The sequence below is a fragment of the Paroedura picta genome, chromosome 1 (assembly GCF_049243985.1).
Source record: "Paroedura picta isolate Pp20150507F chromosome 1, Ppicta_v3.0, whole genome shotgun sequence".
In the NCBI taxonomy this organism is placed as follows: domain Eukaryota; kingdom Metazoa; phylum Chordata; class Lepidosauria; order Squamata; family Gekkonidae; genus Paroedura; species Paroedura picta.
In genome coordinates this window covers 12,781,088-12,796,097 of record NC_135369.1, presented here as the reverse complement: position 1 = coordinate 12,796,097, position 15,010 = coordinate 12,781,088, and the positions used below count along the sequence as shown (strand labels likewise).

The 15,010-nt window shown below is 54.8% G+C and overlaps 1 protein-coding gene across 1 annotated transcript in view; it reads right to left on the bottom strand.

The window, feature by feature from the left end:
• The window catches only part of EFNA4 (ephrin A4), a 46,692-nt gene extending 40,776 nt beyond the window's left edge, over nucleotides 1-5,916 (bottom strand). Inside the window, 1 exon segment of the mRNA XM_077322074.1 lies at nucleotides 5,717-5,916. Coding sequence (XP_077178189.1) covers nucleotides 5,717-5,829 — 113 coding nt within the window. The 5' untranslated portion in view covers nucleotides 5,830-5,916.
• Nucleotides 5,917-15,010: the final 9,094 nt, after the last annotated feature.

Here is a 15,010-nt window from a genome sequence, read left to right as displayed (position 1 = left end):
GATCTCCCTCGACACAGTGCCACAAGGTTTGTGCCAACCCTCTGGGGGGTGGGGGTGTTATATACGCACAGGAGAGGGGTCATCAGAACTGAACTCCAGTTTTTCGCTGGACTCTGAGCAGGAGGAACGGAAAGAATAAAACAAATAAGTCAACTGCCTGGCGTGTTTTTAATCCATTCTGTTAATCTGGCACGTTTTTTTGGCCGCCTTGAACTGGGCCAGTCACGGCCTCCACCTTTGGACGAAATGAAAAACCTTGTCACCAGGCCAATCCAGGGCCAAAAATACGGTGGATCAATGTACTCTTCTTGCAAGGAGTTGAGCGCAACCTGCGTGTCTCTCCTACCCCGTTTTCCCCTCACAATAATCCTGCAAGGTAGACCAGGATGACCAAGAGCGCCTGTCTCCACGGTCTCTTAGTGAGTTTCACAAAGGAGCAGCAATTTACACTTGGGTCTCCCTGCTAGAGAGATGGAAGCCCGGAAGAAAACAGGCTTTTCCCATCTCTGGAAATTTTCCATCCCTTCTTCCAGGTTCTAGCCTGACTCCACTACCCTTAGCACCGGGTTTCAGCACCTATGCTGAGCTCAAGAGCTTTTGGAAGACAAACAGAAGTGCTCCTGAGCAGAGTTGGGAGTCCACCAGAACCTTTAAGACCAAACAAACTTTTAATCAGGGTATGAGCTTTCGTCAGACAAAGTGGGCATGCACACAAAAGCTCATACTTTGAATAAAACTGTGTTGGTGTTCAAGGTGATGTTGAGCTCCAACTACTGCTGCTTCAGACAGACACGATGACCCATACGAATTTACCTTACTAGACGTGCCCCTGTGCAAATCCAGCAGGAGAGCTCTGCTGGGTCAGACCAGGGAGGGTCCCTCCAGTCCAGCCTCCTGCCTCACCCAGGGGCCAGCCAGTCCCTCTGCAGGGCCAGCAACAGGGCAGGGAGGCCGAGGCCTTCCCCTCATAAGGACAAAGGAGAGCCCTGCTGGGTCAGACCAGGGAGGGTCCCTCCAGTCCAGCCTCCTGCCTCACCCAGGGGCCAGCCAGTCCCTCTGCAGGGCCAGCAACGGGGCAGGGAGGCCGAGGCCTTCCCCTCATAAGGACACAGGAGAGCCCTGCTGGGTCAGACCAGGGAGGGTCCCTCCAGTCCAGCCTCCTGCCTCACCCAGGGGCCAGCCAGTCCCTCTGCAGGGCCAGCAACAGGGCAGGGAGGCCGAGGCCTTCCCCTCATAAGGACACAGGAGAGCCCTGCTGGGTCAGACCAGGGAGGGTCCCTCCAGTCCAGCCTCCTGCCTCACCCAGGGGCCAGCCAGTCCCTCTGCAGGGCCAGCAACAGGGCAGGGAGGCCGAGGCCTTCCCCTCATAAGGACACAGGAGAGCCCTGCTGGGTGAGACCAGGGAGGGTCCCTCCAGTCCAGCCTCCTGCCTCACACAGGGGCCAGCCAGTCCCTCTGCAGGGCCAGCAACAGGGCAGGGAGGCCGAGGCCTTCCCCTCATAAGGACACAGGAGAGCCCTGCTGGGTCAGACCAGGGAGGGTCCCTCCAGTCCAGCCTCCTGCCTCACCCAGGGGCCAGCCAGTCCCTCTGCAGGGCCAGCAACAGGGCAGGGAGGCCGAGGCCTTCCCCTCATAAGGACACAGGAGAGCCCTGCTGGGTGAGACCAGGGAGGGTCCCTCCAGTCCAGCCTCCTGCCTCACACAGGGGCCAGCCAGTCCCTCTGCAGGGCCAGCAACAGGGCAGGGAGGCCGAGGCCTTCCCCTCATAAGAAGAGCCCTGCTGGGTTAGACCAGTGAAGGTCCATCTATAAAAATCCATAAATAAATCTGTTTTACTGTGCATCGGAGAGAATAAATTCCATATGGGTGGCTACATTATTCCGTCGCAGGATTCCACAGGTATCCAGCGGCATTTTAAAGACCAACAAAATGTATTCCATCATAAACTTTGGTGAGTCAACACCAAATGTATCCGATGCTTTGGCGAAGAGGCGTCGGAGGCCCGGAGGCCTGACTCACAAATCCCACCACCGGCAGAATAAATCCTGTTAGTCTTTCCAAATACCATGGGACTCCTGTTTAGTTATGCACCACGGAGTAGAGGAATGCTCTTTCAAAAAAGCAGGGGAGGGGGGGGGGTCACACAATGGATCCAGGATCAAATTCTCTGGTTCATGCCTCGCTGCTGCCGTCAGCTCGAAGCGAACGCCAGCCTACCTAATTCTTATATTTTAAAAAACGTTTCTATCCCGGACTTATCTCCTTGGAGTCAAGGCTGGGAACAATGCGACAAGGGAGCGTCAAGGCCATAAATAATAATCCAGTTAACAAAATTAAAACGGATGAAGGCACGTAATTTGCCCCTTTGAAAGCTCGCAAGATTAAAACACAAAAGAGTGATTTTATGCCCAGGATCAGCTAGCTCAAAGCCAAAGCTGTGAAGACAATTCATGCTCCGTGCAGCACCCATGGGAAAAGGACTGCCTTATATGCTTTCCTAAAAGTAGCTCTGGAAAGGAAACTCCTCAAAGCCTGGCAGGCCGGTCCAAAGGATCGGGCCCACCACCAAAAAGGCCCATGATCTCACTGGGGCCGGACAGCCAGTACATTGCGTAGGAAGCTGCCTTCACTTAGTTGCTAAATTATGGGGTTCATTGCCAGGGGATGCAATAATAGCCACAAGTGCAGAAGAGCTAGACTGCAACTTAGTAGTACCTTGGGAGCATCAGAAGAGCCCTGCTGGGTCAGACCAGGGAGGGTCCCTCCAGTCCAGCCTCCTGCCTCACCCAGGGGCCAGCCAGTCCCTCTGCAGGGCCAGCAACAGGGCAGGGAGGCCGAGGCCTTCCCCTCATAAGGACACGGGAGAGCCCTGCTGGGTCAGACCAGGGAGGGTCCCTCCAGTTGCCATTTCCAATTTGGGGATGGACCTAACTGGGGTATAATGCCATAGAGTCCCCCTTCAGAGCAACCATTTTATCCTGCTCTCTTGTGTAGAATGAAGATTTTTTAAAATATATAACCATTACAGTACATGTATGTTGGAATGCGTTCCACTGGAGAAAATGGCCGCTCAGAAGGGGGACTGTAGACCCCATTGAAGCCCCTCCCCTCCCCAAACCCCACCCCCTGCAGGCTCCGTCCCCAAAGTCTTCTTAGGGCTAATCCTGCGTTGAGCTGGGAGTCGGACTAGATGGCCTGTGTGGCCCCTTCCAACTCTATGATTCTATGATCCTGCGTTGAGCAGGGAGTCGGACTAGATGGCCTGTATGGCCCCTTCCAACTCTATGATTCTATGATCCTGCGCTGAGCAGGGAGTCGGACTAGATGGCCTGTATGGCCCCTTCCAACTCTATGATTCTATGATTCTATGTTTCCCCCCACCGTAGACTCTAGGATTGATCTAGCAGGGCTTTTCTTATGCCCAAACGACTTGACTGGGGCAAGAGACCATACTGGGGGTGCAGAAGACCACTGACTAGGAAGGGCCTCGCTTTGAAGGCTGGCCACCGGGACAGCAGGACGATTTGCGCACCGAACACCAGAAGTGCTCCCCAAGCACTGAGTATCCTTATGACATCATCCAGCAATTGACCCTTTGGAGAGGAATTAAGCACAGCGCTCCCAAAGGATTTGCTCCGAAACATGTGATGATCCCCACACGTTTCCAGCCAAACCAGTAGCAGCGGCTCAAGGGAAGGCCAAATTCATTCCTCCGAAACATGATCTGCCAGAGGAAGAATTCCATTTGGCCAGTAAGATTATCGCTTCCCGAAGCAGGAGAAAGGCATATATAATGTATATAAAAAAGCAACTTTCGATCCTAAAACTGTAAACCCTTGGCTGCTACATGGGCTAAGTTAAATCGTCAAGTTATTACCGGAGACAGCTGGGAGGAACGGCCAGCGGTGTACTATTTTGCTTTTTGTGTGTGTGTATCAGTGTCACAATCGGCACCCGACCACACACCCTTTTCCTCCTGCCGCCTGGAGAATCCATATTATGTCACCAACAAGCCTCGGCGTCCATAAATCTGCCCGTCTTTAAGTCGCCACACGACTCTGGTTTTTTTTTCTCCCAGAGACGGACAATCAGCCGCGCATAAATCAATGTTTATTTAGGCAGATGTCTCATTGTGTAATGGTGCCTTTCCTCGAGCATTACAGGCGCCTGCCTCCTTCTTTCTGACAAATGTGTATGTTGGGTTTAATTTCAACCGCACGCGTATGCAAACCGTCTGGAGCCTCTTGTGGCGCAGAGTGGTAAGGCAGCTGTCTGAAAGCTTTGCCCATGAGGCTGGGAGTTCAATCCCAGCAGCCGGCTCAAGGTTGACTCAGCCTTCCATCCTTCCGAGGTCGGTAAAATGAGTACCCAGCTTGCTGCTGGGGGGTAAACGGTAATGACTGGGGAAGGCACTGGCAAACCACCCCGTATTGAGTCTGCCATGAAAACGCTAGAGGGCGTCACCCCAAGGGTCAGACATGACTCGGTGCTTGCACAGGGGATACCTTTACCTTTACCTTTATGCAAACCGTCTAGAGTAAAAAACAAGCCTTGGTCACTGGGTTTTAATTACTCGTGCCTCTCCTCTAGCACAAGCACAGTTTTTAGGGTGGTGCCCTTCCAGAAGTGGACTAGGTGTTGCTTTGTGTCATGTCTTTGGTAGCGTGGACACCCACCCACACACACACACATACACACCCCTTCTGGGCTTTCCTGGTGCCAAAGAACTAGCACACCAGGAAACCTGGACCCAGGAAGCCCCCGTAAGGCTTCGGGACCCGGGCAGATTCTCATCCGGGCCAAGGGGACTCCTTAGTGCCCCATCATGACCCACATCTGCAGGCACAAGGGGTGGTGCGGGAGAGAGCAGGCATTGGCATGCCACCTTCCTGTGCCAGCGCTGCGGGCACAAGCCAGGGCATGGCTCTTTGGGAGCGTTTGTGGACGGGAAGGCCAAGGCAACCAGGCAGGGGAGGAAGGAGCCATGCCAAGCCCAGCCACCACGGGCAGGGGGGGGGTGCAGCCTAAATCGACGGGCAGCGCGATCTTGGTCCATCCCCGCAGGCCCAGGGCCGTGCCAAGCAAGCAGGGCCAAGGGGCGGCCTCAGAGGGCACGTCCCCCTCCCCAAAAAAGGCCCAGGCGCCCGGGTTTCCAGGGTGGATCGGGGAAGGGGGGCACCTGGGAAGGCCTCCAGACAAAGGAGATGCTGAGCGCGCAACATGGAGCCCGGCTGGGAAGAGGCAGAGGGGAAGGGGGGGAGGAGGGAAGGAGAGAGACGGAGGGGAAGGGGCGCCCCCCTTTACTCCCCCCACCCCAACCCGGCTGGTTTCCCCAGATCTTACCCGGGGGCCTCCTTCGGCGGCGGGGGCGGGGGAGGCGCGGGCGGGGGAGTGGCGACGCGATCCCAAAAGGGGTCCGCAGGAACAAAGAGCGAGCCCCGCGGCCGGGCCGTCCCAAAAAGCCGCGCGCCGAGATGCGAGGGGGATCCTTGGGGGGGCAGCGGGCGGGTGGGTGGCGGGGTGGGGGATCGCGGGGAGGTGGGGCGGCGGGTCGGGCCCCCCAGGGGCGCAGGGGCCTGGAGGTGGAGCGGGAACGCGCCTTCCCCGCAGGAGGGCAGAGGTTAGGCCAAGGAAGGCGCGCAGGAGGGCCCCGCCGCGAAGGATCCCGGAGAGATCCGCCCGCCCAGGGCAAGATCCCTGCTCCCCCCTTGCCTACCTGGCGTTGCTGGCGTTCCAGTAGACGCTGTGGCGGAGGCCGCGCACCTGCCTCCAGGCCAGGGCCCCCCAGAGCATCAGCAGCCCCCCGAGGAGAGCCCCGGCCGGGCGCATCGCTCCGCCGGCTCCCCCCGCACGAAGCCCCGCTCGGGCGCTCCCCACCCAGCCGCTGGCGAACTCGGGCCGGCCGGCCGCAGGGGGACCCGCCGAGGGGGAAAGTGGCCCGCCGGCCACGCCCCCGCCTCCAACTTTGGGCCAATCGGCGGCCGCCGCCGCGCCAAGAACTCCGAAAGTTCGGCCTTAACCCCTGCAGGCCCGCCCGCCCGGCCGCTCGCTCGCTCCGACGGCTCGTGCTTTCGGCGGCCCCGGGGGGCGGTCTGGGCGGGGGGCCAACTTCGCCTCCCGCCCCGGCTCCTGCGCCTTCCGTTCGCGACCACCCCGGAGCAAGGCTTGCGCTTCGATGCTCGGGACCCTTGCAGATGGGTTGGGGAAGCGGGGCATGGGGGTTTGGGCAGGATCCTTGGTCAGTTGGCAATCCCAACCGGGGGTCAGAGGAGGCGAAGGCCAATCCTTCCCCCTCCCCAAATTTCAGGGCTGACCCGTGAAGAAGCGCCTCGTGGAGCCTCCCTCCGGGGCAGTGCTGGGCCAGGCCTGATCCTGAGCACAACATATTGAAGCGTTTAGCGTGATTAATGTTTTGTTTCCCTTTTACGGGCCAAACCTCTGAGCAATAATAAAGTCCGGGTCCCCCCCCCCCCGCGCCCCACCCCACTTCCCTTCCTCCCCAGGAATGAATGTCGCTCTTGTTTCCCCTTCTTTGGCTCGCATTGAAGGCGAAGCCGCTCCTGTTTGTGGGGTGGGCTGCTCGTGGCTCTCTGGGGTCCTTTCTTTCTAGGGTTTCTTTTAAAAACCCGACCCTTTGCGGTCCACCGAGCTATTTTTGCATTTCCTGGTCCGGAGCTGTACGGAATAAGGCCCAGCTGCTGTCAGAACTGGGCCGGGCTGGAGGGAGGTAAGAACTTGTGAGAGTCTCCGGATTAGCCTTCCAAATTCCTTGGGATACATTTTGAAAGCCCTGCCCTTCTCTCGAGGAACGTCCCTGCTAGAGTTGCCGTTCTCCAGGGGAGGCCTGGAGATCGTCCGGAATGACCGCTAATCTCCAGGCTACAACTGGAGGAAATGGCAGTTTAAGATCTAGGCCAGGGGAGGCCAGGCTGTTGCTATCCAGATGTCAATGGGCTACAATTCCCATGTTTGGCTCCAGTTTGGCCACTCCTGCTCCAGGCCATCCTGCATCGTGCAGGGGGTTGGACTAGATGACCCTGGAGGCCCCTTCCAACTCTATGGTTCCATGATTCTACCTCTGCAGAGCTGCCTTTCTCCCCAAACTCCATCTTCACCATCTTCCATCCCCAAACTGCCAGGGAGTTCCCAAGATGGAAAGCAACCCTGTGAGGTAGACTAAGGAAGCGAACGTGAGTGGCACAGGGTTGCTGGTGTCCCCCGCCCCCAGCCACCTGGATGTGTCTAACAGGTTCGGGGGTTAGGATTGCCAGTTCCAGGTTGTGCAGCTCCTGGGGATTGGGAGATGGAGCCCGCAAAGGGCAGGGACTTCAGTGGGGAACAGTGCCACAGGGGGGTAAAGGTATCCCCTGTGCAAGCACCGGGTCATGTCTGACCCTTGGGGTGACGCCCTCTAGCGTTTTCATGGCAGACTCAATACGGGGTGGTTTGCCAGTGCTTTCCCCAGTTATTACCGTTTACCCCCCAACAAGCTGGGTCCTCATTTTACCGACCTCGGAAGGATGGAAGGCTGAGTCAACCTTGAGCCGGCTGCTGGGATCGAACTCCCAGCCTCATGGGCAGAGCTTTCAGACTGCATGTCTGCTGCCTTACCACTCTGCACCACAAGAGGCTCTTCCACAGGGGGGTACAGTGCCACAAAGCTGTCATTTCCTCCAGGGGAGCTGATCTCTATTGTCTGGAGATAATCTGACATTCCAGGGGATCCCCAGACCCTGCCTGGAGGCTGGCATCCCTACGAGATCTCCGATAGCTGGCTGTTTGATCCATTGCTCCTTGCAGATATGCCCCCCCCATTTCTGTTAGAAACATGCTGGAGCTTGAAAGGAAACAGGGAAGGGGGAGGGAATGCTAGGGTTTCACAGGCTGTTTGTTGTGGGAAGAGGAAAGGGAAAAGGTGTTTGTAAGCTGCTTTGGGGCTCCTTCAGGAAGTGAAAAGCAGAGGTGTAACAAAAAGAATAACCTGCTCTTATAGGAGGGTGGCCAACCTCCAGGTGGGACCTGGGGATCTCCTGCTTTTATCCTTGATCTCCGGAAGACAGACACCAGCTCCCTTGGAGATAATGGCTGTTTTGGAAGGGGGAAATCTCTCGCATGGTGCCCCACTGAGGCCCGTCCCCTCCCTAAACCCCACCCCTCCCTGGTTCCACCTGCAAAATCTCACAGCCCAGAGCTGGCAATTCTCCTGTGCTAAATGACTCAAGTCTAAACACACAGAAATCAATGAGCCGAGACTTGAGCAGCTCTATGTTGCCCATTTCCTGTGGATGACAGAGAATTAGAAACTTGTTTGCTTTATTGACGGACATGGAAGCGGAGTAGATCGGCGTTCTCCTCATCAGATCCCCAGAGAGAGATCCAGTGTCCCACATTCCTACAGGTTCAGCCAACTCACAGCTTGCATGACTCTCCGGCAGACGGTCCCTCTCACCGTTCCGGGCCCAAACCCTCGCCAAATTATGATAGAGGGAATCAGCTAAGCCTCAAGACGCCACAGGTCTCTTCTTCGGCTTTAGCTCTCCTGTAGAATGCAGCATGGTACCCCATTGAAATTTCTGGCCCTCTTGTGACAAGGCCAGGCCTTTCATTATGAATCACATTTTTATGGCTCTCCAGATGTCCATGGACTACAATTACCATGTGCCCCGAGCTGGCAGGGGCCCATGGTAATTGTAGTCCATGGACATCTGGAGAGCCACAGTTTGGCCACTCCTGCCCTAGGACAAAGTTTGAGTCCTGTGGCACCTTGATGACCAACGAAGTTCAATTCTGGGTACAAACTTTCATGTGCATGCACATTTCTTCAGATATCAGATACATGGAACTTAGAGACACAGGCTGTAAAACCGGGGGATTTCCCAGGTCCCACCTGGAGGCTGGCATCCCTACCAGCAAGGTACAAGGCCCTAGAATCCACCCTCCCAAGCAGCCATTTTCTCCAGGGGAACTGATCTCTGTCACCTAGAGATGAGCTGTAAAACCAGGGGCTTCCCCGGGTCCCACCTGGGGACTAGCATCTGTAAACACCACCTTCCCAATCTACTTTCTTCCTTCTGCCTTCTCCATTGTCCAACTTTCACACTGGTGCAATGGCTGGAATGATCTTGATCTTGGTACAGTGGCTTGAATTATCCTGATCTGGAATCACCAGGGTCACACCCTTCCTCTTAGGAAACTTTTCTTGCCCTTTCACGGCTGATCCTGCCATCTCTTGGGTGTCATCTCTCTTTTTGTTTGAGGATGGTTGCATTCAAAAGGGGGGGGAGGAATCAAACAAACAAATGGGGGCAGAGAAGCTTTTGCATAGCTATTTGCCACAATGGAGCCTCCATGGATGGAGCCAGTCTACCTCTAAAAGTTGGTTGCCGGCAGGGCAAAAAGCAAGGGTCCAGCCTGTGGGCACCCAGCATCACCACATTGGCTGCTGTGGGGAACGGACCGAAGGACCCAGCTGAGTTTATCTTCTGTGCTTAACAAATCTGACTGCCCTCGGATGGATCATTTTTTTGGAAACCAGCAGAAATTGGCTCATTTGTTCGGATGGCAAGCTACCGAGAGTAGGAGGAAGGCCGCAAAGCTCTGGGAGATGACGCGGGACTCATCCGGGTTGACAGCAGCAGAACATTCACATAAAGGAAAAATATCCCTCCCTCCCTCCCCTGCATTCTTAAATTTTATAATGATTGGGGCGGGGGGGGGGGAAGCTCAGTTCATCATCCCACTTTCAGGTCAGAGGCCTTTAACATTTTTATGACTTGATTTATACCCTGACTTTCACCCCTAAGGCTTCCGTTGTTTTCCTTTCCTACATTTGGCCTTCACAACTACCCTGGGAGGTAGGCTCGGTGGAGGGGGTGTGCCTGGCCCCCGTCCCTTGGTAAGATTCCATGGCATGATTCAAACTTGGCTCTTGCAGACTCTTCTTTGATACTCTTAATCGGTATAGCACACTGGCTTTCGAAATCCCAGCCTTGAAATCTGAACGCTCCGAAATCCAGGAGAGGAAACCTGGGTTTCAGATTCGGAGCACGCGTGCCCGGGTTAGATGGTGCTGACGCTGTTTTTGGCAGACCTGTGTATTTCGTTCTGACGGAACTCTCCTTTGAGCCTTCAAAGCTCAGCCACCACAAGAAAAATATGTACGATCCTGGATAAGAAGGACATCAGAAGAGCCCTGTGGGAAGAGACCAGTGGGGGTCCATCTAGGCCAGGGACCACCACGACACCAAGCTGGCTCTAACTCAGGGGTAGTCAACCTGTGGCCCTCCAGATGTCCATGGACTACAATCCCCATGAGCCCCTGCCAGCGAATGCTGGCAGGGGCTCATGGGAATTGTAGTCCATGGACATCTGGAGGACCACAGGTTGACTACCCCTGCTCTAACTGAACTCTGTAACTGAGAGACCAAATTCTAGATCGCAGGACACCCCCCCCAGAGACTGGCAACCCCGTCAAATCTATCCTCATAAGAACCCTGTGAGATAGGTCAGGCACAAAGGTCGGGAATGGCCCAAGTGACGTAGTGAAGTTCAAGGCCAAGCATGGTGTAGTGGTTAAGAACAACCGCTTCTAATCTGGCCAGCCAGGTTTGATTCCTGGCTCCTCTACATGCAGCCACCTTGGGCTTGTCACAGCCCTCATAATACTGTTCTCACAGTGAGAGCCAGTTTGGTGTGGTGGTTAGTAATGCGGACTTCTAATCTGGCATGCCAGGTTCGATTCTGCGCTCCCCCACATGCAGCCAGCTGGATGACCTTGGGCTAGTCACAGCACTGATAAAACTGTTCTGACCGAGCACTGATATCAGGGCTCTCTCAGCCTCACCCACCCCACATGGTGTCTGTTGAGGGGAGAGGAAAGGGAAAGCGACTGTAAGCCGCTTTGAGACTCCTTTGGGTAGAGAAAAGCGGCATATAATAACCAACTCTTCTTCTTCAGTAATATCAGGGCTCTCTCAGCCTCACCCACCCCACAGGGTGTCTGTTGAGGGGAGAGGAAAGGGAAGGCAACTGTAAGCCGCTTTGAGACTCCTTTGGGTAGAGAAAAGCGGCATATAAGAACCAACCCTTCTTCTTCAGTAATATCAGGGCTCTCTCAGCCTCACCCACCTCACAGGGGGTCTGTTGTGGGGAGAGGAAAGGGAAGGCGACTGTAAGCCGCTTTGAGCCTCCTTCGGGTAGAGAAAAGCGGCATATAAGAACCAACTCTTCTTCTTCTTCAGTAATATCAGGGCTCTCTCAGCCTCACCCACCTCACAGGGGGTCTGTTGTGGGGAGAGGAAAGGGAAGGCGACTGTAAGCCGCTTTGAGCCTCCTTCGGGTAGACAAAAGCGGCATATAAGAACCAACTCTTCTTCTTCTTCAGTAATCTCAGGGCTCTCTCAGCCTCACCCACCTCTCAGGGTGTCTGTTGTGGGGAGAGGAAAGGGAAGGCGACTGTAAGCCGCTTTGAGCCTCCTTCGGGTAGGGAAAAGCGGCATATAAGAACCAACTCTTCTTCTTCTTCTTCTTCTTCTTCTTCTTCTTCTTCTTCTTCTTCTTCTTCTTCTTCTTCTTCTTCTTCTTCTTCTTCTTCTTCTTCTTCTTCTTCTTCTCACACAGCAGTTCTGTCAGAGCTCTCTCAGCCCCACCTACCTCACAGTGTGACTGTGGTGGAGAGAAGAAGAGCGAAGTGATTTTAAGCCGCTTTGGGACTTCTTCGGGCAGCCCAAAGCAGGGTATAAAACCCAACTCTTCTTCTTCAAGGGGGGATCCGAACCCAGTTCCAAGCCTTGTCCAAAGTCCTAAGCAGGACGCCTTGTCAGCTCTCCTTGAGGGGGGGCAGGGCTCATTTTGGGCACCCCCTCCCATTTTCTCCTCAAAGCCCTGCCTAATCTTTGTGGCATCGATTACTCAGCAGCGTCAAAGGAAGAGCGCCCAGCCCACATCCCAGGACCATGAGCGTCACTTTGCACGGTCGAATTCTGCGCCTTGAAATCAGGCCAAGGCCTGGCGGTCCCCGGGTCAGATGAAACCCCAGATTGTTCGAGGGTGGAGGGAGAACGCTGTCGAAACAGGTCCGGTGGAAATCCAAATTAATTAAGACTGCATCCACAAAGGACTTGGACGCTGGGGAAGAAGCAGATCAAAGCGGAACGTAAAACTGGAATGGAGAGATTCCTGCGGAGAGTTCATGCTTTCCCAGCCCTCCCCGGCTGCACTGCGACGCACAATACTAAAGCAGACTCTCGCCAGAGGGAAATGCTTCTCTCGTGACAATTTCTTGACCCGGATAGAGCATCACTGGCACATGCACAGCATTATGCACGAAGAACGCACCAGATTTCTCTCTTGGATGTATTTATCGCATGGCATGTGTGTCGTTTGGCCGGGAAATCTGAGGATTGTCCATCAGCCAAGCAAGGGATGTTCGGAGGTGGTTTGCCATTTCCTTCCTCTGCAGAATGCTCCATCAAAATCTTTGGAGGTCTCCCAACCAAGTACTGGCCAGGGTTGGCCCTGTTTACCTGCTGAGATCGGACTTGCCTGGGGGATAGGTCAGGCCTAACGTCATCTTAGGTAAAGGGAAAGGTATCCCCTGTGCAAGCACCGGGTCATGTCTGACCCTTGGGGTGACACCCTCCAGCGTTTTCATGGCAGACTCAATACGGGGTGGTTTGCCAGTGCCTTCCCCAGTCATTACAGTTTTATCACCCAGCAGCAAGCTGGGTACTCGTTTTACCGACCTCGGAAGGATGGAAGGCTGAGTCAACCTTGAGCCGGCTGCTGGGATCGAACTCCCAGCCTCATGGTCAGAGCTTCAGGCAGCATGTCAGCTGCCTTACCACTCTGCGCCATCTTAGAACGCCAGTATTAGGTTGCCGGTTCAGGGCTGGGCTCATTCCAAAAGACCCGTCCCCCTTTTAAAATCCTTTTAGTCAGTCCACAAAAGCCCCCTTTCCCTGCAGTTCTGGGTTCCACTCCCCCACCCCTCTTCCTTACACAGACTCCTGCCTTTTTGGTGGTGGCCCCATTCGGCTGCTAATTCAGGGGCTGGCCAGTTTAACCTTCGCTACGGTGAAGACGAAACAATTTTCCTCTGAACACCAAGGCAGCAATGGAGGTGGGAGGGGTGTACAGTTGCCAGCCTCCAGATGCGAGCTGGAGGTCTCCTAGAATGACATTCGATCTCCAGACTGCAGGAGTAAGATCCCCTGGAGAAAACTGATGTTTTGGACTCAGCCCCTAAATCTCCAGATCTTTCCCAATGCAGTTGGCATCCCTTCTTTGGCTCTCTGTGCCCCTGCTGTGGGTCAGCTTGGGGGGGCTACCTGGCCGCCGGATGGAGGGACCTGTAAATCGATGCGGCAGGGATCTTCTTGTGTTCTTGTAAGATTTCATTCACTCTTTCAGGCTGTCACAAAAAATGAAAATAAAAAAAGGCAGCGGGGAGGGGGGGGAGCAGTCGGTCTAGCCAGGCCTTGGAAGGACGGTCTCAGCTGTCAGGGGCTGTCTGGGAAAGATTTGGGGGCTTTGCAGTGATGAAAAAGGTTACAAACTCAGTTAAGCGGAGGGAAGCCGGAATGAATGCCAATCCTTTTAGTGTCAAGAGGTGTTCTGCAATAGAATTGGGGGAGAACCCCGGTCGAATTTGTGGTTTCCCCCCCAAAATACTGCAGCACAAGTTGACAAAGTGCTTCTGGCTGCGGGTGAATCACTCTAGTTGCTCAGTGTGTTTCTCCGTGGTGTCAATTGGAGAAGTGGAACAGAAGGGCAGGATCCGGCCACAGGTCTGGCTCATCTGCACTCTTACCGCAACCGGAGAGATGCTGCCACTGAAGCCGGCTGAAAAAGACCCAGGAAGCATCAGTTCCTTTGTTGTTTTCTCCCATTGCAGCCGGCATTCTGAGGTAGACTGCCTCTAACGAGGGGCGCTCAAAGGTGTATAGGATTGGCAGCTCTGGGCCGGGAAAGCCCTGGTGATTTTGGGGTTGAGCCAGGGGAGGTGGGGTTTACAGGAGGGAAAGGACTTCAGGGGGGTATAATGCCTTAAAGTCCATTCTGCCAAAGTTGCCGTTTTCTCCCGGGGATCTAGAAATTAATGGTAATTCTGGGGACTCTCTGTTCCAGTAAAACCCATCCAAAAGTATAGCAGGCAGAGTGTCAGACTAGAATCTGGGAGACCCAGGTCCCAATTAGGAAGCCTGCCCGGTAACTATGGGCCAGTCCCACACTTTACGCCTCTCCCGCCTCGCAGGGCTGTTGTGAAGACAAAACAGGAGAACAACGGATGGCACTTTGGGTCCCCGTTTGGAAGTAATGCCAGGTCTAAAGGAAGGAAATACAGCAGATTGTTTGGCTCAGGGGGATGGGCAGAGGCCCTCTGCCCTCTGTCTCACTGGCTAACCCACCTCACAGGGTTGGCGTGAGTCAGGATGTGAACCAGTTTGCAATAACACACCGTCCGTCAGTAGAATCTCAGATTTCAAGATGCTTCCTCGCTGCCCGGCCTCAAGCAGCAGATATCTGTTTTCTGCACGACCGAGGAAAATTTGATATGTTACCGTTAACATTGAAGCTTTTCTCGGGGTCGATCGCATACAAAGAGTGTAAAACTGGTGTGGAAAATCCCTAAATGAAACCAATGGGAGTGCGTGAAACGAAAATACTCAGTGGCAGCACAACAAGATACGAGGAAGGGCAGGTCCCAAGACCTCTGTCAGGAGGAATTAGTGTGTGTGTGTGGGGGGGGGGAGCACCCCTGTGTACATCTCCTTGAGCTGACTGGAAACACAGCAGGCTGTAAGTGGGACCGACAGGCCAGGATTCGGGGGAGAAACTGAACCACAGTGGCTTGGCACACACAAGGTGCCAGGTTCAATCCCTGGCATCCCCAGGTGAAGGATCTTAATGAGAAGATAAGCCTGTCTCTGGTTGACATCCGAGGGCAGGGGTCCCCAACAGGGCACCTGCGGATACCTTTCCCTGTGCTGAAGTGGGTGGGGCCAGGTGT